This window comes from Panulirus ornatus, chromosome 47 (assembly GCF_036320965.1).
Source record: "Panulirus ornatus isolate Po-2019 chromosome 47, ASM3632096v1, whole genome shotgun sequence".
Classification (NCBI taxonomy): Eukaryota; Metazoa; Arthropoda; class Malacostraca; order Decapoda; family Palinuridae; genus Panulirus; species Panulirus ornatus.
The window spans coordinates 17,938,528-17,964,062 of NC_092270.1; the positions used below are offsets into that span (position 1 = coordinate 17,938,528).

Here is a 25,535-nt window from a genome sequence, read left to right on the forward strand (position 1 = left end):
TCTGTTGTGGATGAGAGAACTTGGGAAGTGAGTCAGTTGTTGTTTGCTGATGATACAGCACTGGTGGCTGATTTGGGTGAGAAACTGCAGAAGCTGGTGACTGAGTTTGGTAAAGTGTGTGAAAGAAGAAAGCTGAGAGTAAATGTGAATAAGAGCAAGGTTTTTAGGTAGAGTAGGGTTGAGAGACAAGTCAATTGGGAGGTAAGTTTGAATGGAGAAAAACTGGAGGAAGTGAAGTGATTTAGATATCTGGGAGTGAATTTGGCAGCGGATGGAACCGTGAAAGCAGAAGTGAATCATAGGGTGGGGCAAAAGTTCTGGGAGTGTTGAAAAATGTGTGGAAGTCGAGAACGTTATCTTGGAAAGCAAAAATGGGTATGTTTGAAGGAATAGTGGTTCCAACAACGTTATATGGTTGCAAGGCATGGGCTATAGATAGAGTAGTGCGGAGGAGGGTGGATGTGCTGGAAATGAGATGTTTGAGGAAAATGTGGTGTGAGGTAGTTTGATTAAGTGATGAAAGGGTAAAAGAGATGTGTGGTAGTAAAAAGAGTGTGGTTGAGAAAGCAGAAGAGGGTGATTTGAAATGGTTTGGTCACATGGAGAGAATGAGTGAGGAAAGATTGACAAAGATGATATATGTGTCAGAGGTGGAGGGAACGAGAAGTGGGAGACCAAATTGGAGGTGGAAAGATGGAGTGAAAAAGATTTTGAGTGATTGGGGCTTGAACATGCAGGAGGGTGAAAGGTGTGCAAGGAATAGAGTGAATTGGAACGATGTGGTATACCGGGGTCGACATGCTGTCAGTGGATTGAACCAGGGCATGTGAAGCGTATGAGGTAAACCACGGAAAGTTCTGTAGGGCCTGGATGTGGAAAGGGAGCTGTGGTTTCGGTGCATTATACATGACAGCTAGAGACTGAGTGTGAATGAATGTGGCCTTTGTTGTCTTTCCCTAGCGCTACCTCGCGCACATGCAGGGGAGGGGATTTTTGATTTCATGTGTGGCGGGTTGGGAACGGGAATGAATAAGGGCAGACAGTGTGAATTATGTCTGTGTGTGTATATATATCCTCCCCTCTCATTTTTTTTAATTTTCCAAAAGAAGGAACAGAGAAGGGGGCCAAGTGAGGATATTCCCTTAAAGGTCCAGTCCTCTGTTCTTATCGCTACCTTGCTAACGCGGGAAATGGCGAATAGTGTGAAAGAAAAGATATATATATATATATATATATATATATATATATATATATATATATATATATATATATATATATTTTTATTATACTTTGTCGCTGTCTCCCGCGTTTGCGAGGTAGCGCAAGGAAACAGACGAAAGAAATGGCCCAACCCCCCCCCCATACACATGTATATACATACGTCCACACACGCAAATATACATACCTACACAGCTTTCCATGGTTTACCCCAGACGCTTCACATGCCTTGATTCAATCCACTGACAGCACGCCAACCCCGGTATACCACATCGCTCCAATTCACTCTATTCCTTGCCCTCCTTTCACCCTCCTGCATGTTCAGGCCCCAATCACACAAAATCTTTTTCACTCCATCTTTCCACCTCCAATTTGGTCTCCCTCTTCTCCTCGTTCCCTCCACCTCCGACACATATATCCTCTTGGTCAATCTTTCCTCACTCATTCTCTCCATGTGCCCAAACCACTTCAAAACACCCTCTTCTGCTCTCTCAACCACGCTCTTTTTATTTCCACACATCTCTCTTACCCTTATGTTACTCACTCGATCAAACCACCTCACACCACACATTGTCCTCAAACATCTCATTTCCAGCACATCCATCCTCCTGCGCACAACTCTATCCATAGCCCACGCCTCGCAACCATACAACATTGTTGGAACCACTATTCCTTCAAACATACCCATTTTTGCTTTCTGAGATAATGTTCTCGACTTCCACACATTCTTCAAGGCCCCCAGAATTTTCGCCCCCTCCCCCACCCTATGATCCACTTCCGCTTCCATGGTTCCATCCGCTGCCAGATCCACTCCCAGATATCTAAAACACTTCACTTCCTCCAGTTTTTCTCCATTCAAACTCACCTCCCAATTGACTTGACCCTCAACCCTACTGTACCTAATAACCTTGCTCTTATTCACATTTACTCTTAACTTTCTTCTACCACTAACTTTACCAAACTCAGTCACCAGCTTCTGCAGTTTCTCGCATGAATCAGCCACCAGCGCTGTATCATCAGCGAACAACAACTGACTCACTTCCCAAGCTCTCTCATCCCCAACAGACTTCATACTTGCCCCTCTTTCCAAAACTCTTGCATTTATATATATATATATATATATATATATATATATATATATATATATATATATATATATATATATATTTTTTTTTTTTTTTTTTTTTTTTTTTTTTTGTCGCTGTCTCCCGCGTTTGCGAGGTAGCGCAAGGAAACAGATGAAACAAATGGCCCAACCCACCCCCATACACATGTATATACATACACGTCCACACACGCAAATAGACATACCTACACAGCTTTCCATGGTTTACCCCAGACGCTTCACATGCCCTGATTCAATCCACTGACAGCACGTCAACCCCTGTATACCACATCGATCCAATTCACTCTATTCCTTGCCCTCCTTTCACCCTCCTGCATGTTCAGTCCCCGATCACTCAAAATCTTTTTCACTCCATCTTTCCACCTCCAATTTGGTCTCCCACTTCTCCTCGTTCCCTCCACCTCCGACACACATATCCTCTTGGTCAATCTTTCCTCACTCATTCTCTCCATGTGCCCAAACCATTTCAAAACACCCTCTTCTGCTCTCTCAACCACGCTCTTTTTATTTCCACACATCTCTCTTACCCTTACGTTACTTACTCGATCAAACTACCTCACACCACACATTGTCCTCAAACATCTCATTTCCAGCACATCCACCCTCCTGCGCACAACTCTATCCATAGCCCACACCTCGCAACCATACAACATTGTTGGAACCACTATTCCTTCAAATATACCCATTTTTGCTTTCCGAGATAATGTTCTCGACTTCCACACATTCTTCAAGGCTCCCAGGATTTTCGCCCCCTCCCCCACCCTATGAGTCACTTCCGCTTCCATGGTTCCATCTGCTGCCAGATCCACTCCCAGATATCTAAAGCACTTTACTTCCTCCAGTTTTTCTCCATTCAAACTTACCTCCCAATTTACTTGACCCTCAACCCTACTGTACCTAATAACCTTGCTCTTATTCACATTTACTCTTAACTTTCTTCTTTCACACACTTTACCAAACTCAGTCACCAGCTTCTGCAGTTTCTCACATGAATCAGCCGCCAGCGCTGTATCATCAGCAAACAACAACTGACTCACTTCCCAAGCTCTCTCATCCACAACAGACTTCATTCTTGCCCCTCTTTCCAAAACTCTTGCATTCACCTCCCTAACAACCCCATCCATAAATAAATTAAACAACCATTTTTATTTTATTAATTCTAGTGTCTGTCTTATTATACAATGTGATCTTGAGCAAAATATGCATCTGACTAGTTTATTTCTTTTACCTCATGCAAGTGGTAATGCTTTTGAGGTGATTATTGATATCCTCTAATTCTATAACAGTACATTCTACCTCATCTCATTTTTTCATATGGTGATTTCTTATGAAAAAATGAGTGCTTCCTGTATCTCCGTCCATAAAAAGAACCTATGCAAACTGGTATTGAAGACTTAACAAAAGAACTACTAAGCCATCTTCATTTCATTTAGCCCATCATGGGACAAAGAATGCAATGATAAGGATGTGAGAGGGAAATTGGTTAAAGACTATATATCTGTATCTCTGATACTTGTTCTATACAAGAACTTTAAGGGGGTGGCCATGGCAAAAGGGCCTCCACATCTGGTGAACTCTAGTGCAGCTTCTTAGCCTTTCGTGCTTCACCCTTAACATGCCACTGGCGGAGAGCAACTCTTAGCACAGTGTTTACAGAAGCGCCAGCCTAAAGTTCATTTCGACAACTTCTGCCAATTGTGTCTACCTAATGTTCCAACTAAATGGTTAACTAAAGACTAGCATTTTTAGTAATGGTAGCCCTACTTACCATAATGTACACAAAGGAAAACTTCCTTGGGTTGTAGGTAGCTAACAACCAGGTCGGTATATTACCAATACTACTTTCGTCTGTTTCCTTGCGCTACCTCGCTAACGCGGGAGACAGCCTCAAAGCAAAATAATAAAAAAACTTGTCTAGGTATCGGGAGGGTTAAAGACAGCTGCTTAGTGAGCCAACATTGTATTGTTTGTCAGTTTGTACTCCTCCTCTGCCTCACCCACACAGGGACTACTGGCATTATGTCCACAAACATACAATCTCTTCTTGTCGTACATAACACTTGGCTCATATAGCTTGCTTTGTAATTCTAGATTTTGACAGCACTTGGCTCGTATAACTTGCTTTGTAATTCTAGATTTTCCTGCGAAGAGCACAGTGCTAGTCATGCCTTTTGACAAAAGTAGTAGGTAATAGGTAGGAGAATGTTGTTAGCCTGTAGGAACATTAGGTCGGAGCCTCTGCAAACACTGCCAGGAGCCTGTTAAGAGCAAGGCACAAAAGACTCGGAAGCAGCACTGGAGTTGATTAGTTATGGAGAACCTGTTGTTGTTGCTACCCCTTTTAGGGATTTCCAGGTGGGAACAGGCATTAGAGATATAGATAAATAGATAAGACTTCTCAGTTTGCTCCAGTGTTTTTCTCAACAATTTTAAAGTGGACACTTGTTCAAGACCTTTAGTTTTGAAAATTAAAGTAACTTAAGCAGTTTCATACATTTTAGTTGTATTAATATAGTTGAGTGAAAAGTTGGAGAGATAATGCAAACAAAAGTAAGGTAATGAGGTGCAGTGTGGGAAGGAGAGGGGATGAAACAGGATGGTTTGAAACTTTAAATGGGGAGGATCTGGAGGAAGTGGAGTATTACAAGCATCTGGTAATAGATGTGGCAAAGATGTGGCAATAGATGGAACCTTGGGGGTCCAAGTAAGTGGGAGAGGGGGCTAAGGTCATAAGTGCACTAACGAGTGTGGAAGCAGTCAATGTTAGGGCAAATATTGGCTCACTTGAAGGTATTTTAGTTTTGACAGTGTTGTATAAATGCAGATCTTGGACCCTTAATGTTGAAGAATGGAGGATACACATGTTAGGAATGAAATGTTTGAGGACAATATGTGGTTTGAGGTGAGTTAATCGGGTCAGGAATGACAGTGTAAGTGAGAGGTATGGTAACGAGTCCAGTCTAAACTGAGTGATGAACAGGGTGTGCTGAAGTAGTTCAGGAGAGGATGATTGTAGAAAGACTTGCCAAAAGGATCTGCATGTTGGAAGTGGAAGGGACAAGGGGAAGGTGAAGGATAAGGAAAGATGGAGTGAAAGAGGCTTTCACATAGCATAGTTTTAACAATCAGAAGGGTGGAGGTATGAATGGAATAAATGAATTAAATCAGAGTGGTATATGAGGGTAGTGCCAAGCTATCACTGAACTGAACCAGGTTATATAGAGGAGTCAGGGTAAACCATGGATTAGTGAGAGTTTGCAGGGCTTTGCTATGAATGGTAGAACCTGGTTTTGGTATGCTATCTATGACAATTAATGAATAGATGTGTATAAGTGAACCTTTTTCTGTTCCTAATGCAGCTTCACAAATATATGAAGTGGTAAACAAGCTCAGAAAAATGAATAGCTTTGGTAGTGAGCACAGGTAGACACAGTTAACTCGTGCTTTAGGACACTGGTTCCCAGCATTTCTTAATTCCACACTAATGACCGGTTCTTACCCAACCTTTTTGTATCACCTTACATGAGAAATCTGTTTTATTTTTAATGTAACTTGTATATGTTAGTACTTAAATTGTTGAAGTATATTGACAGTTGCTTCTTAATGTAAAAGATTTGTCATATTCTGTTTTATTTAGAGCCAAAACTTTTAAGACTAATACCAGATCCTACTTTAGTATCTCATAATCATGTTAATTTCATGAATTGGTAGCCACTGCCCAATGATGTATAGAAATTTGTCTTTTTATATTTGGTTGCATTTTTACTCATACCAATTGTCACAGGTTCTTCAGAGTTCAGGAATGACCCAGCAGAAAAAGGAATGTATTAAAGAGAAGCGGAAAATAGAAAAAAAGTTGTGTGAAATAAAAAAGTTGGAAGTACAGAGAGACGATGGGTGCAAATTAACAGAGCAGGAGATTGAAAAACTGGGTAAAAGAAGTGATTTAGAAACTCGACTTGCCTAAGGTACTTGAAAATTTAACCCTTTGAGGGGGCAGGTTTCTGACAGGAGCAGTAGCCCCTATCTTTTGAGAAATTTTAAGGTTTACAATTTTAGTGTTATAAAACTGTGAATGCTATCAATCAATGAATTTGTCATTCAATCCTCCATTCCCAGTGGATATGAGAAATAGGTCTGTTTCATACAGCCTCTCATATCACTCGCCTAAAGCCATGCCCAATACATTGTGGTTGTGTATACTTGATTGGAGAGGCTGTATGAACCTAATTTGCCTCCTGATATTATGAATGAATGCAATGGTGGTAGATATATAGAATTCACAGCTTTATTTCATTGAAATCTATCTCTTCTGAACTGCTGAAAAATTAAGACGATCATTTAGTTTTGAATTAGACAAATATTGCACCATGTATGCTCTTTTTCATTTCCCCAATAACTTGCATACTAATTACTGTATACAGTTAGAACCCCAAGATTTTTACTTACAAATTTCTTGGTAATTTATTTACCTAAAACATTTGCTCTGTCCTTTTTGATACTCGAGTATGTGCAATCATAGCCAACCTTATACATCAGTAATACCCAATTTAGTTATCCTTGTATTTTCAACTTTAAATACTTGTTAGGCAGTTCATATTTGTATGTTAAAATTCATGAGCTAATGAACAGTAGCATATCATATCTTCTTGAGGTTTTTATGTTGTAATTCTTAACGAAATATTTTAGTTATTCCATCACAGTCAGTCTTGGAGTAGGCGTCATATGCCAGTGTAGTCGGTAATTGAGTGTGTGCATTTGCGTTTCTGCCAGTTTTCTGGTAATTATTTTAAATGAATATATGTGCACAGTAATGCAGGAGTAACAGCAAATGGTGAGTGTCACACCTTTATAGCCAAACCCTTTGACACCTTGTGTAATAATATGCTTTAACTTGAAAGTCACATGCAGTATGTTAAAGATATGAAGATTGTGTTTAAAGGTGTAGATAAAATTTCTCCTCACACATGTAAATTGAATGAACTTGTATAAGAGTTTATAATCATTCTGAAGACATGAAATTAGTTTTCCTTGATATTTTTTGTATCTTATGTTAGGAAATGCAGCCTTTTACCCCAAAAGTCATGTTATGAATGTTATTTTGTACTGACCTTTTTATTGTAAACTCTGGCATAGTTTATTGTTGACTGCTTTTTCTCATGAAATAGATTTTGCATTTTAATTTGCTTTTTAATCTAATCTGAGGAATAAGTCTTGGAGGTGCCCAATTTCCTCTTTTTATAGTGACTGACGTGGCACAAGCAAAACATGCCACAGTCAAGGCCATCTCGTGTGAAGGACAAAAGTGGAAGATAAAGAAATAAATCGGGGTTCCTCTGGTGTGTGTTTGTGTAGACCTGACACTCAAAGGTAGAAAAGTTACGTGGAGGGAAATTCAAAAGAAGATATCACAGTTTAGCTGTTTGAGGAAAGGAGGCATCATAATAGCCAGTCCCTGAGTTCCCAGTATCCACACAAACTAAGGGAAACTGCAGCAAAATATGTGCCACAGGTCCAAACTTAATCCTTCTCCCATACTTGCTTTTCCTTCTCGTTTATCATTTCTATCTTATCTTCGATCTTTTTTTCTTCGCTTTTTTTTCCATTTCCATGCTCCCTCTTGTTTCTTTTAAACATTTGGAAAAAAAGTTTTTGTTACTAAAAAGTAAAGCACTTTTATTTTTGTGAATTGTGAATGCTGTTCTCTCTCATTTGTGACAACAAATGGCATTACCCATTATTCAAGGAAAGACGAACTTGTTCTTCAACATGTCAGACATGAGTAAGCTGTAGGCTCCAGCCAAATCAGGCACTTCATGACTAAAAGCAGAAGTCAACCTATTTGTATCCTCTAGACCAACCATTCTAACAACTCGTGTCACAGTAAGAATTGTGTAATGGGTAATTCTTCGTGCATGTCTTCCATCCAGTGTGGACACAACCTCCAGTCCCTTTATATCTATATTAGTAGAGCTGGGAATGTGTTTTGTTCTAGCCCTTGGAAAGCTACTTCATTTTATGCATTGGTACTTGTGGTATATCAGAAAATACTAGTTTGTCGTGGTTACTATCTTGAAATAAGAACCAAGTGAACAGTATTTAAAAGAATTTACATTCTGATCGTGGTTGAAATAAATGAAGTGAAAGGGCAAGGTAAAACACCACTACTGTACTACCCACATTGCTCACTTCCTTCAAGTGAGCTCGGTAACACAGGACTTGCCCTAATGTTACCCGTAGCGACATCGACACATTTTTGTGCAAACCACATGTGTAACAACTGTTACATCAATTATTAGATAAAAAAAAAAAGATTCTTTTCCTGAAAATATTATCAAATTATATAATAGAAACTGACCAAGGATAAGATTTAAATTTTGCCAATTTTAGCTGGACAAGTGAATGACTAAATATTATTATTATATTATTATACTTTGTCGCTGTCTCCCGCGTTTGCGAGGTAGCGCAAGGAAACAGACGAAAGAAATGGCCCAACCCCCCCCCATACACATGTATATACATACGTCCACACACGCAAATATACATACCTACACAGCTTTCCATGGTTTACCCCAGACGCTTCACATGCCCCGATTCAATCCACTGACAGCACGTCAACCCCGGTATACCACATCGCTCCAATTCACTCTATTCCTTGCCCTCCTTTCACCCTCCTGCATGTTCAGGCCCCGATCACACAAAATCCTTTTCACTCCATCCTTCCACCTCCAATTTGGTCTCCCTCTTCTCCTTGTTCCCTCCACCTCTGACACATATATACTTCTTGGTCAATCTCTCCTCACTCATCCTCTCCATGTGCCCAAACCACTTCAAAACACCCTCTTCTGCTCTCTCAACCACGCTCTTTTTATTACCACACATCTCTCTTACCCTTACGTTACTCACTCGATCAAACCACCTCACACCACACATTGTCCTCAAACATCTCATTTCCAGCACATCCATCCTCCTGCGCACAACTCTATCCATAGCCCATGCCTCGCAACCATACAACATTGTTGGAACCACTATTCCTTCAAACATACCCATTTTTGCTTTCCAAGATAATGTTCTCGACTTCCACACATTCTTCAAGGCCCCCAGGATTTTCGCCCCCTCCCCCACCCTATGATCCACTTCCGCTTCCATGGTTCCATCCGCTGCCAGATCCACTCCCAGATATCTAAAACACTTCACTTCCTCCAGTTTTTCTCCATTCAAACTCACCTCCCAATTGACTTGACCCTCAACCCTACTGTACCTAATAACCTTGCTCTTATTCACATTTACTCTTAACTTTCTTCTTCCACACACTTTTCCAAACTCAGTCACCAGCTTCTGCAGTTTCTCACATGAATCAGCCACCAGCGCTGTATCATCGGCGAACAACAACTGACTCACTTCCCAGGCTCTCTCATCCCCAACAGACTTCATACTTGCCCCTCTTTCCAAAACTCTTGCATTTACCTCCCTAACAACCCCATCCATAAACAAATTAAACAACCATGGAGACATCACACACCCCTGCCGCAAACCTACATTCACTGAGAACCAATCACTTTCCTCTCTTCCTACACGTACACATGCCTTACATCCTCGATAAAAACTTTTCACTGCTTCTAACAACTTTCCTCCCACACCATGACTAAATATTTTTTTTTATTCTCAATATTTCATGTCAATACCTGTTTATATATGTATGTCAGTTCAAATGGGGAAAAAGTCACAAAATGTGTAAGGACAACTTTATAGTATCTCTATTGCAAGAACTAAAGCATGGTTTCAGTATTACAGTATGAAAAAGCAAATGGTATTGTCTTTAATTCGTCAAAAAAGAGTATCCTCTCTATACAAGTAATGTCATTTCCATATTGAGTGCATACTTTCATAAAATAGTTGTCACCACATTATTATAAAAATGAAAGGAGTATGTGTGATATGCCATGACTGTTTGTGTATGGGTAGAGTGGTGAGGGAGTCTGTGGCATAAAAGGAGGGAAGAGAACGAATAGCTGTTTGCAGATCACAAAACAGATGTGGCAGACTCCAGAAAAAACTTCAGAAGCTGGTGAGAAAGTGTAAAAGGAGAAAATTGAAAGATGTGCACACAAGTAAGGTGAGGAGGTACTGCAGATGGTGTGAATGTATGTTTGAATGAGGAGGACATAAAGGAAGAGTGCTTTAAGCACCTGAGTGGATGTGGCAGCAAATGGAATCACAGGTGCTGAAGTGAGTATCATAGGGTGAAAGATTGGGATATGATCATGGGTGCAATCTTGAGCATGTAAAAGTAATCATTGTCTGTTATGGGAAAGATGGATATGTGTAAAGGTATAGTAATCCTGCCAGTGTTGTAAGGATGTGTGTTTTGGGCCCTGAAAGAAAAGGAAACAGAGATGGTGGATATGTTCGAAATGGAATGGCTAAGGATGATATGTAGTGTGAGGTGGGTGTATCATATGAGGAATGACACTGTTTGAAAGGGGTGGTGTACGGGCAGTCAGATTGAGAAGACTGACAAGAGAATATTGAAATGCTTTGGACATGAGAGGATTTGCAGTGAATTACAGACTAAGAGGACCTAAATGTCAGAAGTGAAAGAAACAAGAAACTGAAGAGATGGAAGAACGGAGTCAAGAAGGCTTTGGGTATTGGGGTTTGAATGTTAAGGATGGTGAGAGATGTACAATGGGACAGAAGGAATTCAAATGATGTGGCATATGGGGGGTGATGTGCTGTCATTTGAATAAACCAGATATACAAGATATAGTAAATGTTGAAGAAGACTATGGGATTTGGCAGTGGATAGTTGGATACTGTTTCACTATATTATACATAATATGCTGAAGGTGGATGTATGCAAATGAGGCTGATGTTCACATGATGCACTTGTAGCCAGAGTGACTAATCAACTGACCAAATGATGTTGAGACTGAAGTTCCAAAATGTCCACCACACACTTCTTCAACCAGCCAGGTGGTGAATAATAATTGTCAACGTATAAGGGTGAGAATCCATCTCGTCAATTAGAGAAGCATGTGGCAGACAGTTTGGAATTATAATCTACACTGGCTGGTCATTTGATTTGTCACCCTGGCTTTGTTTCATTTACTTATGAAACTACCTCACTAATGTGCGAAAGGCAATTATATACCAATAAGAGAGCTCATGGGGGACAATATTATAGAGTTTGTGAGTTTGGGATGTAAAGCCTCTATGAATGACCGCAGTTTGGTAGACAGTCTGTAGGACCTGGCTGTAAATACGGGGCTCTGATTTTGGGACATTATATATTGTATCTATAAAGTGGATGTGAGCAAATGAAGCTGGTCTTCATCTGTTCCTGGCACTACTGTGCTACATGGGAAATGGCAAACATGTATGAAAAAAAGCATTGAGTAAGGTGTATGGGATAGTGGTGATTTAGAAAGTGGCAGCATACACTATGATATTTTGAAGCAATGCAACTTGAGAGGAGGTTGAAAGTATGTGGACCAGGTGTTTGCACTGAAGAATTTGAGAGAGAGGTGGGCTAATAATGTGGCATTTATGAATCGGGAGAAAGCATGTGGCAGGATTCTCTACGTGGGGTAAACAGAATGGTACTAAATGCAGTGAAGTCTTCCCTGAAGAGTAACATGTATGTGAAAGAAGAAAGGGAGATGGATGTGTGGGTCCTGGTCAAGTGTCCTCATCAAGGATATATGACGTCACTGTGATGGTTGAACTTAATGGATGGGTAATGAAAGATGTGATGGTTTTAGAATAATGGTCATGAAAGCAGGTGGCTTGGAGTGGGGAGTGTGGGAGGTGAATTAGTAGCTGTATGCAGATGAAGGGTTCTGTTGAAGGGTGGATTAAGAAGCATATGGATAAACTGACTGTCTATTAGGACAAAGATAACAGTATTTCAAGGTTACAGTAACCCCTAACAGTGCTGTACATATTTATATGTATAGGTGTGTTTGGAGTAACACTTTTGAACTCTGCCCGCATGTGGTTAGGCACCGAGTCACAAGTCACTTTTGGCAAGGTTGTATCATTGTAATTGGACGAAATATTGTGCAGTTTTATCAAAAACCTCATCACTCAAAGAAAAAAAAACTTCCTCTGCCACTGACTGTAGCACAGCCTTTGAGAAGTACGACCCCTGAGAAAGGGGTCTTGGAGTTAAATACTTAAAAGAAATTGTGGTCTTGGTATCTGCTCTAAAGAATTTGAGAAGTACTTGGAGAAAGACAGCAAATTGTATGTGGCAAATATGGATGTGGAGAAAGCATTTGATAGTGATGACTGAGGCCTTGCAGAAGGTGCTATGTATGTATGATGTAAACGGAATTTTACTAAAGTAGAGAAATTTTTACCAGGACAGTAAAGTATGTGAGTGAGAAGGTGTTGTTCTTGGTGAGGGTGGGTATGTGTTATGTTACAATGGTTGTTTACTCTGTTTTTGGATAGGCTGGGGCTTTACTGGACTGCACCTGCTTGTGGTTATGCCACAAAGGAAAAGTTACACTGAGGTTGTATCATTGGATTACAATCTCATCAAAGGACTTCAGAGGAGTCCATCCTTTCCCTCTGACTGACTGTAGTGCAGTCTTCAAGTTGCAGATCTTGAAGAAGGGGTCTTTAGGCTTATTTGATAAAGATTATTGAATGGGGTGGTAGGCAAAATGAATGCAGATGTCTTAATCCAGTATATTAAGGGTTGGGGAGACAAGGAAGTCAATCAGTTGCTGTTTGCTGATGATGGCTCTGGACCTGGATGGAGTGGAGTGCTTCAGATACATTAGAGTGGACCTCACAGCAGATGGAACCATATATTGGCTGAAGTAAGTAATTTGGTGTGTGGACTACAAGATCAGGTCTGTTGGGAAGTCGGAATCTGTTGGGGTAAAAATATGTGTGTCTAAAGGTATAGTAATCCTAGTAGTGCTGAATATATGCAGATCTTGGACCCCAAATTCAAAAGAATGAAAGGTTAGACATTTTGGAAATTAAGTGCCTGACAACAGCATGTGGTGTGAGGTGAGTTGATTGTGTATGGAGTGACTGTGTAAAAGAGAGATGTGGTACTAAGCAGAGTACGAATGACAAAGGTGATGAGGTTTGCTGAAATGGTATGCACATATGGAGAGTATGAATGAGAGAGACTAAGAGAATGTCATAAGTGGTGGAGGCAAAAGGAGGGGAAGCCCAAGATGATGATGATGATGGAGCCAAGGGCCTAAACTTTCAGAAGGGTAAGGAGCATGAATGGGATACAACAAATTGGAGTATTGTGATATAAGAGGGCAACATGCCATCAACAGGTTGAACCAGAACATATAAAGCAGTCTTGGGGAACCATGGAATTGTCTAATGGCTCGACTGTGGATGGTGGGATTTTTGTGTAATATACATGACAAAAAGTGGACGAGTGAATTAGGCTATTGTTTGTCTCTTTCTGGTGCTACTTTGCAATGGCAGGAAACTGCAAATGGGTATGAATATTATATACATTTATATATTTTTTTACAGTTAATTGCCTCTCCCACCATAGAAAATTTGTAGCAACAGACCACGGAAGTGCGTTACTTATACCACCTACCTGGGTATGAGGAGGGTTAGTGTATTGTGTAATGAGTCAGCATTTCAGTGGTTGTTAAGTTACACATCTCTAACCCAGGTTGCAGGCTTTCTTTCATGTGAACTACTGTCATCCTGTCTACAAACATACATGCTCTCCATGTCTTGCACAACTCCTGACAACACTTGACTTTCATAACTCACTCTTTGTAATGTTAGATTTTCCTGTGGTGAGTGCTGTGTACTAGCTCTGCCTTTTGGCAAAATGGTAGGAGCAATATATAGCAGTAGTAGGTAGGAAAATTAGGTGTGAACATTAGGTAATAGCAGTAGGTTGGAGCCTCCGGAATAGCTATACTAGTGTTGCCCTCTGCCACCTGTTTAGGGTGAGGCACTACAGGCTAAAGAGTGGCACTGGAGTTCACCAGCCGTGGAGACTCTTTGGCCATGGCCACTACATAAAGGGAGTTCCTGGAGGGAACTGGCATCAAGGATTTAATGTCCACTCTCTCCTGATAAACATGCACACATTGCGATGACTCGACAGGCACGAAACAACTTCCATTCCTGTTCTAAACTCTCCACATGACATACGCCTAACTGGAGCTACTTTCCCTAAGCATGTAAGAGTTATGCTTTGTTGAGTGCATTCTGCTTGCCATACATCTCTCCAACATTACAAATACTAATTCATCATATCACAAGATCCCTTGTATCAAAGATGCAATATCCATTCTGAAGAAGCTGAATACTTGATGAATGTCCAATCCCCATGCCATAAAGAGATACACACAAAATCATCACAATTCTTGCTTCATGATCCCATCTGACAGACAAGACCAGTTTCCTGAGCACAGCAGGAGCTCTGTAGAAAGTGACCCTGGAGCAAGAAGGTAATTTGTGTCTGTAATGTTGGAGAAATGGATGTGGACCTCAGCATTTATGTAACTTGTACATGACTGGGAAGTGTAGATACATGGGTGTGTATGTCTGGTAGAGTGAAATGAAGTAAAGGCTAGGTTGAGGTTGTGGGGGCAGTTTAATATTGCTATATCTTTACAGTGTATGGTTTGCTGGGAATGGAGGGATTTGTAAGTATAGGTTGCTGGAGTGTGAGACAAGGGTGAGCTTTTTGCTTACTTTTTTTCCAGATTAAAATGGTTGAAATGCAATTAATGAAATTAAACGTCACCATTGTATTTCATGAAGACAGGAAGTTGGAATTTTCATTCATTTTATTATAATCAGCATAAAGACAATATAACAGTGTGTGTACTGATACTAATGTGCAACAAACTGGTAAACCAAAATATGGCAATAATGTTTTTGTGGCTGTGTTACATCTCATTTTTAGAAAACTTCACGTGCTTCAAGTGTTTCTGTATTTATTCATTCATGCAGAAAAGCTTTGGAAAGTCCAGTCAGTCACCCATCAGGCATTAAATGATATGAATGAGAATTCTTAAGTATTGGCATGAGCAAATTCAATGGTAGACAAGTATTACTGTTATTTCTTCCGCAAATCATATTCACTATTTTTTAAGTCGGAGGTTTAATTACATTACTAAAGGATAAAATACTTATGAAACCTTTTTCTTTAATGTAAAAGTCTGTTTGGTCTATGCCACGTGTGAAAATCTATTGTCACATTACTTTATTCTCTGAATCTAATCTAGTATTCATAAATCGCAAGAATATAGTGGAAATTTTAACTGAATAAGGGTCTTCCTTATTCAAAGATGAGCAGTATCCAAAGGGAAGAAAAAAATTATGTAACAATAAACTTAAGTTATTGCAATTCATAATATATAACAGATGATTAAACATAAACCAGCGTCACCACTTTGGTTCATAAAGGTTTTCTGTTTTGTCGCTGGTAATGACTTGTTTGTGAGCCAGGTAGAGAATACCCATGGTTGTTAGTGCAGACACGAGAAAGATGACATCAAACCAACGATGGTAGAAATGAAATTGGAGATCCCCCAACACCTGGAATATAACCATAAATGATTAGTGTTAAGTTGTCTTCTAAACCAATACTACAGGTTATCCTGTTTTCTTGTTAGACACAATTACTGGTGTACTTTTCAAAGCAGAATAACCAGAAAAAGCAAACCATCTATACATGTGCAATCTAATTATTTTTTGTAATGAATATTAAAATCTTTAGTGTAAACTATGAGCTTGAGGAACAAAAATGTAAGTTACAATAAATCTGCTATTTAACTTGATTATAATTACAACATCTAATGGAATCTTCGGGTAGCAACAGCAAAATACCATTCTATCATCTTTACTTCCTTCTTTCTTTTCGTCTGAAATCTGCAGAGTGGGACATTGATTAATGCAGATTCACATTAAATTTCAGTGAAATAAATATTCTTGTCAATTTTAAGACAAAAAAGGGCAAGTATCCTTAAATGGTAATACAGCTGAAGGCTGCAAATTTACTGAGTCAAGTAACTTTCAAGTACAGATTTTCAAAATATAGAATACCATATTTATCCTACAACCATAATTGATAGCTCACCTGTGTGATGATTGTTCGATATTCAAGAGGCATGTTCATTCTCATGAGCATCACCATAGATACAAAGTACATCCCCTGGAAATGAAATATAGAATAATAAAGAATTTTATTCTTCATCAAAGCATGAAATACCTACATTTAGCATGCTTTTATATATTCAGTTTTTGTGTTCCAAATAGTTTTCATATTGGGGAACCTTTGAATTTTCTTAAGCATGGTTTTGAGACATATGCATAGGATATTACAGATTCATTCTATGAGCTTCACTGAAGCATGATCACTTTCAGAAAGGAGTTATGTTACACAATCGGAACTATGTTACACAATCGGAAATTTACTGGCTAAAGTGCCAGCTATGATTCTGTGGCAGAAGTTTTCTGAATATGTTATGTCTTCAATGATGATGAAACTGGCCTCTATTAGAAGAAAAAGCCATACAGAACTTACATATCTTGGGAAAAATAAAGTCTGACAATGGATATAAGATAACAAAGGATAGGGTAACTCTTTCAAAGGCCAAGGTGGAGGGAACATTAAGAAGAAATCATCCCTTTTCTATCACAACAAATATCCATGAGCTCTATAGGGATATGTCACGGATTGCCTTCCTATTGTATGGGGACCACTTAAGGTGTGGGTAACCTGAAAAATTGTCCGTTATTTCTTACAACTCCCATGCCATTGAAACAACTGTAACTGAACCACCACCACACACACACACAGCATTGTTGCTCTTCGACAATGACCTGGGTCATCCCATAGATTTAAATAATTTGTTTGACAAATTACAGTCAACCTCTAAAGAATAAAGTGGCTTTGAATTAGCATCCAGATCAAGGTGTGATCTTCATATTCAGAGTATGTTACTTGAGAACATTTGGCTAGCTCATCTTTGAAATGAAGGGGCAAGACAAGCAAACTATATGAGAATTCTGGCAAAATCACATCATGCATACCATTTAGAAAATGGAGTTGTGGGATGGGATCAAACACCCAATAAAGAATAGCGTCTGAAAAAAAAATGGTCAGATTCTGAGTAAGAACTTCATGCATCCCAAAACCAGAAATCAAGAACATTTTTTAATATAAACCTCGTGTGATTACACAGAGGTCAAGGAAGGTAATTTGGTTGAGTTGTTGCACCCCCACAGTGGAGCTCATAAATGAAGCATTGCTTGAGTTGGACAGGGTAAAAGCTGCTTGGGAGATGACAAGGAGGATGAAAATAACACAGGGAAATTATCACGCATCAATCAACAACAAAGAGGTAAGGGTACGTGTCCAGCGTACATGATGGAGTGCAAGTGATTATTCAAAAGATGGGATTTCCCAAGGTTAATGTAAGTTCCAGTGTTTGCAGGGATTTAGATTTTTCAAATGAAAGCTATTATGCCATTTAAAGTACAGACAGAAGCAAAAGTCTACTGTACAGACTTCACTGGACAAGTACTTAAAAATGAAAAAAAAGTCCAGCATTAACTCTAAGCACCAGCAAAACCAAACCTTCACCAACTCCTGAGACAACACTGATACAACAAACACATCTAAGGATTATAGCAATAAGGTTTTTAGAGACATGCTCCCATGTCCTTCCTACAACAACTTATCCCCCTACAAATCCAATATAAATGCAAGCTTACAAGCACATAAGTCTCCTACAGTATGCCATTGTATTATGAAAATTAATTCACTATTCTTTGTTTCCAATGTTCTCATTTTTGGAATTATTTAGAGTTTTTACAAATTTCTTTGATGTTTATGTATCAAACTGATATTATAAAAAAGTTTTCATGTTCAAAAAAAATTTTGGGTCTAAGCTTTATAACTTTCCTTTCACATTTCATATATTTTCCTCCCAATTTTTCATTTGTACACAAAGGACCTAGTGTTAATCTGATTCATTTCAAGGCATTTCACTTTAATGTTACCCACCACTTAAGAAACATATTTCCCCTATTATTATTATTATTATACTTTGTCGCTGTCTCCCGCGTTTGCAAGGTAGCGCAAGGAAACAGATGAAAGAAATGGCCCCCCCCATACACATGTATATACATACGTCCACACACGCAAATATACATACCTACACAGCTTTCCATAGTTTACCCCAGACGCTTCACATGCCTTGCTTCAATCCACTGACAGCACGTCAACCCCGGTATACCACATCGCTCCAATTCACTCTATTCCTTGCCCTCCTTTCACCCTCCTGCATGTTCAGGCCCCGATCACACAAAATCTTTTTCACTCCATCTTTCCACCTCCAATTTGGTCTCCCTCTTCTCCTTGTTCCCTCCACCTCCGACACATATATCCTCTTGGTCAATCTTTCCTCACTCATCCTCTCCATGTGCCCAAACCACTTCAAAACACCCTCTTCTGCTCTCTCAACCACGCTCTTTTTATTTCCACACATCTCTCTTACCCTTACGTTACTCACTCGATCAAACCACTCAAACCAATATTTCAAACCAAACCAATATTTCCCCTATGTCACTAAGTTATACTTTTAAGTCTCCAAAGTTGTGAAGGTGCGATGTTAGAAAATGTGATCCACTAATCAAGAGCCAAAAATACCTAGCCAGTTATAACAATGAGGCTTGTACGAGAAATCAAGAAAAAGCATAACAAGGAAAATTAATTGTTTGAACTATTTATATGCTTATGAACAAGCAGTGGGCACTAGGAAAGTACTTAGCTTATTTCCCATGACTGTAAAAACAATATGTGGGGATAGGGAAGAAAGAATACTTCCCATGCATTACCTGTGTGTCATAGAAGGCGACTAAAGGGGATGGGAGCAGGCTAGAAACCCTCCCCTCCTTGAATTTTAACTTTCTAAAAGGGGAAACAGAAGAAGGAGCCATGCAGGGAGTGCTCATCCTCCTCGAAGGCTCTGATTGGGGTGCCTAAATGTGTGTGGATGTACCCAAGATGAGAAAAAAGGAGAGATGGGTAATATGTTTGAGGAAAGGAACCTGGATGTTTTGGCTCCGAGTGATACGAAGCTCAAGGGTAAGTGGAACAGTGGTTTGGGTATGTCTTGGGAGTAAAGTCAGGGGTTGGTGAGAGGACAAGAGCAAAGGAAAAAGTAGCACTACTCCTGAAGCAGGAGTTGTGGGAGTATGTGATAGAGTGTAAGAAAGTAAACTCTAGATTGATATGGGTAAAACTGAAAGTGGATGGAGAGAGATGGGCGATTATTGGTGCCTATGCACCTGGGCATGAGAAGAAACATCATGAGAGGCAAGTGTTTTGGGAGCAGCTGAGTGAGTGTGTTAGCAGCTTTGATGCATGAAACTGGGTTATAGTGATGATGGGTGATCTGAATGCAAAGGTGAGTAATGTGGCAGTTGAGGGTATAATTGGTGTACATGGGGTGTTCAGTGTTGTAAATGGAAATGATGAAGAGCTTGTAGATTTATGTGCTGAAAAAGGACTGGAGATTGGGAATACCTGGTTTAAAAAGAGATATACATAAACATACATATGTAAGTAGGAGAAATGGTCAGAGAGCATTATTGGATTACATGTTAATTGACAGGCACGTGAAAGAGAGACTTTTGGATGTCAATGTGCTGAGATGGGGTAACTTGAGGGATGTCTGATCATTATCTTGTAGTGGCAAAGGTGAAGATTTGTAGAGGTTTTCAAAAAAGAAGAGAATGTTGGGGTGAAGAGAGTAAGTGAGCTGGGAAAGGAGACTGTGCGATGAAGTACCAGGAGAGATTTAGTGCACAATGGAAAAAGGTGAGAGCAAATGACGTAAGGGGAGTCGGGGAGGAATGGGATGTATTTAGCGAAGCAGTGATGGTTTGGGCAAAAGATGCTTGTGGCATGAGAAAGGTGGGCAGTGGGCAGATTAGAAAGGGTAGTGAGTGGTGGTATGAAGTAAGATTGTTAAAGAAAGAGAAGAGAGAGGCATTTGGATATTTTTTGCAGGGAAGTAGTGAGAATGACTGGGAGATGTTTAAAGAAAGAAGCAGGAGGTCAAGAGAAAGGTGCAAAAGGTGAAAAAGAGGGCAAATGAGAGTTGGGGTGAGAGAGTATCATTAAATTCTAGGGAAAATAAAAAGATGTTTTGGAAGGAGGTAAATAAAGTGCGTAAGACAAAAAACAAATGGGAACATCGGTGAAGGGGGCTAATGGGAAGGTAATAACAAGTAGTGGTGAAGTGAGAAGGAGATGGAGTGAGTATTTTGAAGGTTTGTTAAATATGTTTGATGATAAGAGTGGCAGACATAGGGTGATTTAGTTGAGGTGGTAAGCGAAGTGATAGGGTCAGGGAGAATAGTTTAGTAAACAGAGAAGAGGTAGTGAAAGCTTTGAAGAAGATGAAAACCAGCAAGGCGGCGTATTTGGATGGTATTGCAGTGGAATTCGTTATAAAAAGAGGTGACTGTATTGTTGACTGGTTGGTAAGGATATTCAATGTATGTATGGTTCATGATGAAGTACCTGAGGATTGGCAAAATGTATGCATAGTGCCATTGTATAAAGGCAAAGGGGATAAAGGTGAGTGTTCAAATTACAGAGGTATAAGTTTGTTGAGTATTCCTGGGAAATTATATGGGAGGGTATTGAATGAGAGGGTGAAGGCATGTACAGAGCATCAGATTGGGGAGGAGCAGTGTGGTTTCAGAAGTGGTAGAGGATGTGTGGATCAGGTGTTTGCTTTGAAGAATGTGTGTGTGAAATACTTATAAAACAGATGGACTTGTATGTGGCATTTATGGATCTGCAGAAGGCATATGATAGAGTTGATAGAGATGCTTTGTGGAAGGTATTAGGAGTATATAGTGTGGGAGGTAAGTTGCTAGAAGCAGTGAAAAGTTTTTATCAAAGATATAAGACATGTGTATGAGTAGGAAGAGAGGAAGGTGATTGGTTCCCAGTGAATGTCGGTTTGAGGCAGTGGTGCGTGGTCTCCATGGCTGTTTAATTTGTTTATGGATGGGGTTGTTAGGGAGGTGAATGCAAGAGTTTTGGAAAGAGGGGCAAGTATGCAGTCTGTTGTGGATGAGAGGGCTTGGGAAGTGAGTCAGTTGTTGTTTGCTGATGATACAGCGCTGGTAGCTGATTCAGGTGAGAAACTGCAGAAGCTGGTGACTGAGTTTGGTAAAGTATGTGGGAGAAGAAAGCTGAGAGTAAATGTGAATAAGAGCAAGGTTATTAGGTTCAGAAGGGTTGAGAGACAAGTAAATTGGAAGGTAAGTTTAAATGGAGAAAAACTGGAGGAAGTGAAGTGTTTTAGATATCTGGGAGTGGATTTAGCATTGAAAGAAACCATGGAAGTGGAAGTGAGTCACAGGGTGGGGGAGGGGCGAAGATTCTAGGAGCATTGAAGAATGTGTGGAAGGCGAGAACATTATCTCGGAGAGCAAAACTGGGTATGCTTGAAGGAATAGTAGTCCCAACAATGCTATATGGTGGCGAGGTGTGGGCTACACATACGGTTGTGTGGAGAAGGGTGGATGTGTTGGAAATGAGATGTTTGAGGACAATATGTGGTGTGAGGTGGTTTGATCGAGTAAGTAATGAAAGAGTAAGAGAGATGTGTGGTGATGAAAAGAGTGTGGTTGAGAGAGCAGAAGAGGGTGTATTGAAATGGTTTGGTCACATGGAGAGAATGAGTGATGAAAGATTGACAAAGAGGACGTATATGTCAGAGGTGGAGGGAATGAGGAGAAGTGGGAGACTAAATTGGAGGTGGAAGGCTGGAGTGAAAAGATTTTGAGTGATTGGGGCCTGAACATACAGGAGGGTGAAAGGCATGCAAGGAATAGAGTGAATTGGAACAATGTGGTATCCTGGGGTTGACATGCTGTCAATGGATTGAACTAGGGTTTGTGAAGCATCTTTCCACATCCATGCCCCACAGAACTTTCCATGGTTTATCCCAGACGCTTCACATGCCCTGGTTCAATCCATTGACAGCACGTCAACCCCGGTATACCACATCATTCCAATTCACTCTATTCCTTGCACACCTTTCACCCTCCTGCATGTTCAGGCCTCAATCACTCAAAATCTTTTTCACTCCATCTTTCCACCTCCAATTTGGTCTCCCACTTCTCCTCGCTCCCTCCACCTCCGACACATATATCCTCTTGGTCAATCTTTCCTCACTCATTCTCTCCATGTGACCAAACCATTTCAAAACACCCTCTTCTGCTCTCTCAACTACACTCTTTTTATTTCCATACATCTCTCTTACCCTTACATTACTTACTCGATCAAACCACCTCACACCACATATTGTCCTTAAACATCTCATTTCCAGCACATCCACCCTCCTGCGCACAACTCTATCCATAGCCCACATCTCGCAACCATACAACAATGTTGGAACCACTATTCCTTCAAACATACCCATTTTTGCTTTCTGAGATAATGTTCTCGACTTCCAAACATTCTTCAAGGCTCCCAGAATTTTCGCCCCCTCCCCCCACCCTATGATTCACTTCCACTTCCATAGTTCCATCCGCTGCCAGATCCACTCCCAGATATCTAAAACACTTTACTTCCTCCAGTTTTTCTCCATTCAAACTTACCTCCCAATTGACTTGACCTTCAACCCTACTGTACCTAATAACCTTGCTCTTATGCACATTTACTCTCAACTTTCTTCTTTCACACACTTTACCAAACATGTACTAAAATGTACTGCATAATGTTTTATTATAACAATAACTCCAATGAACACAAGGATACTTACCATTAACTGTGCTAAAACAAGCACGATGATATTGGAAGACTTGCTGCTAGACACTGCATAGAAGAACTGCAATGATAAAGTGCAATATAATTTTACCTTACAAATCAAAGATCAGTACACAAGATATATACATATCTGTTAAGCATAATATAAGTTCTTCGGTATCATGTAACTCACTGAAAATGAAATGGGGAGCCAAATTGGTGTAATGTATTTGAGTAAAGGTAGCATAAGAAGATATACAGGAAGTCTCAAAAATCCAGATTCATGGGCAGAATTCACTATTTAAGCCATGTGCATCCATTTCGCATCTCTGTGTGAGACCAGACCCTATATCTTAAGAGTTGATCAGTGGAGTGGCTATGGTTACACAAGTTAGCAGGCCCATGAGATATTCACCCGTACAGAAAACCAATTTGTTATAATTTGCCAGCTCTAGTCATCACATATCATGTTCTGCCACTCCAGCCATATAATTTGTTTATACAGTTATATAAGATTGCGGATAGCATACAACAGGAGTAAGGCCTTGAAACAGTGCATGTTTGTCTTGAAATTTACTGCATTGGTGTCTCTCCCAGTGTACTGCTCCATCACCTTGGAACAAACATATAGCAAGTTAATTTTTTTCTTTTTGTTTCACTGTTGCTAGTAGGGTACATTTATAGGCCTTTAGACAAACTCATTTGTCTGTCTGTGGGTGGAATGTAAACAACTGCATCATCCTGCCACAAACCCAGGCTATGTTTGTGACCTTCACCACATGTTATAGGCAAGTTAAAGGCAATATTATTCATTCTCATTTGTTCTTCCTTCTTTGTTTGTTGCTCAGGTGTTTTATATTTCCTAAAGACTATTTTGCCAAAATTTGGATCTTGATTTTTTGCACTGCAGCCTACCAATGGGAGGTATTGGTACCAGTTTTGTCAAGCACCGTGCATGCATGTCACAAATTCATCTTCCCATGCTCATCTGTAAGTGTACATAAGTTCATGGCATGCAATCTGAACACTTAGTGACCTTAAGGTAAAGAGTGATTTAATTGTGTCTTTGAGTTTGGACTTTTGATACAACCTGTTGAGATAAATTAGAGGGGCAGACATAATAAGTAGCTACATAAATGAGATGTTCTACAGGGAAAATCTAGAGAAATTCACTCTGCATTGTTTGAAAGAAATTTTGCATAAGTAACCCTATGACATGGCAAGATAATGCCTACAGATTACAGAGAATGTTAGGTGGCATTAATGACAAAGTATCAAGAAGAATGATGAAAGTAAGGCAAATTACTAAACCTCTTTATGATCAGAGTACTGAAAGATTAATGTAAGCCATAAAGTGAGGTGAGGTATGACAGGAATGAAAGAAACCAGACTTTTGTATGCCAGTGAGGTTTATCATAAAAAAAATGAAAACTTAAAGTAGTGACACCAAGTTCGATGGCATTACCAATAATTGGAATTTAAATAAGGAAAATGGAGAGAGTGAGGAATGAGGAGACAGGATGAAGTATATTAAAAGATGGAGTGCTGCAGTATTCTGTACATGTGGAGAAGAATGATGGAAATATTCATTTAAGTAATGATAGTATATTCATAATGTCACAACCCAGACTTTAAAACTTTATTCTGATTATTTTGTGTTAATTTTCTATGATAAAATATTATTGTTGTGCAGTATTTCATGATGCATGATGAATAAACTGTTACTCAAAGACTAAAGCCTTCTGACTCAACTCAGTGCTAGTTCATATGACAGCTTCATAAGGTCTTTGTCAGCAACTTACAAATGTATCTACTTCTCTTGAGTGTGACAATACACCTCAGAGATGAAAACACCTTGCAGACCATTACTTACCCTAGTAAGTGTTAGAATGAATCCCCTAATGGATGTGAAGATAATGCAGCCAACAAGAAAGAAAGAAATATGCTGGGACCAAAACTGCACATCAATGTCAAAGCCCAACCAGTGAACAGCAATCTCCATGCCTTTTGTCACTGGATCTTTCCTGCCCACTCGATCAAAAACGATGTTCACTAGAGACTACAAAGGATAAAACAGAATTAAATTCAATACACATACAAATAAATTTACAAGGAAACTGATCAAATGAATAAGCTAAAATATCTATAGGTCATTTTTTTAACTTTCTTAACTTGATCACCATTTCCTGCACTAGTGAGGTAGCACCACCAACAGAAGAAGATAGGCCACATTCGTTCACATCCAGTTTCTAGTTGTCATGTGCAATGCAACAAAACCATAAGTCCCTGTCCACAACCAAGTCCCATAGACCTTTCCATGGTTTACCCCTGCTGCTTCACATGCCATAGTTCAGTCTATTGACATCATGATGACCCCTCTACACCACATCA

General features: G+C 39.7%; 2 protein-coding genes across 5 annotated transcripts in view; one reads left to right on the plus strand and one right to left on the minus strand.

The window, feature by feature from the left end:
• The window catches only part of LOC139763622 (uncharacterized), a 77,746-nt gene extending 70,064 nt beyond the window's left edge, over positions 1–7,682 (plus strand). For all 3 annotated transcript variants that reach the window (XM_071689854.1, XM_071689856.1, XM_071689855.1), the window contains one exon: positions 6,129–7,682. In XM_071689854.1, coding sequence (XP_071545955.1) covers positions 6,129–6,311 — 183 coding nt within the window. In that variant the 3' untranslated portion in view covers positions 6,312–7,682. The remainder of the gene's footprint in view (positions 1–6,128) is intronic.
• A 7,447-nt stretch (positions 7,683–15,129) lies between these two features.
• Positions 15,130–25,535, minus strand: part of GPHR (golgi pH regulator) — a 41,301-nt gene continuing 30,895 nt past the window's right edge. For both annotated transcript variants that reach the window (XM_071689857.1, XM_071689858.1), the window contains 4 exons: positions 25,018–25,203; positions 23,161–23,226; positions 16,443–16,517; positions 15,130–15,901 (listed from right to left, as the gene is read on the minus strand). In XM_071689857.1, the coding sequence (XP_071545958.1) occupies positions 15,749–15,901; positions 16,443–16,517; positions 23,161–23,226; positions 25,018–25,203 (480 nt within the window). In that variant the 3' untranslated portion in view covers positions 15,130–15,748. The remainder of the gene's footprint in view (positions 15,902–16,442; positions 16,518–23,160; positions 23,227–25,017; positions 25,204–25,535) is intronic.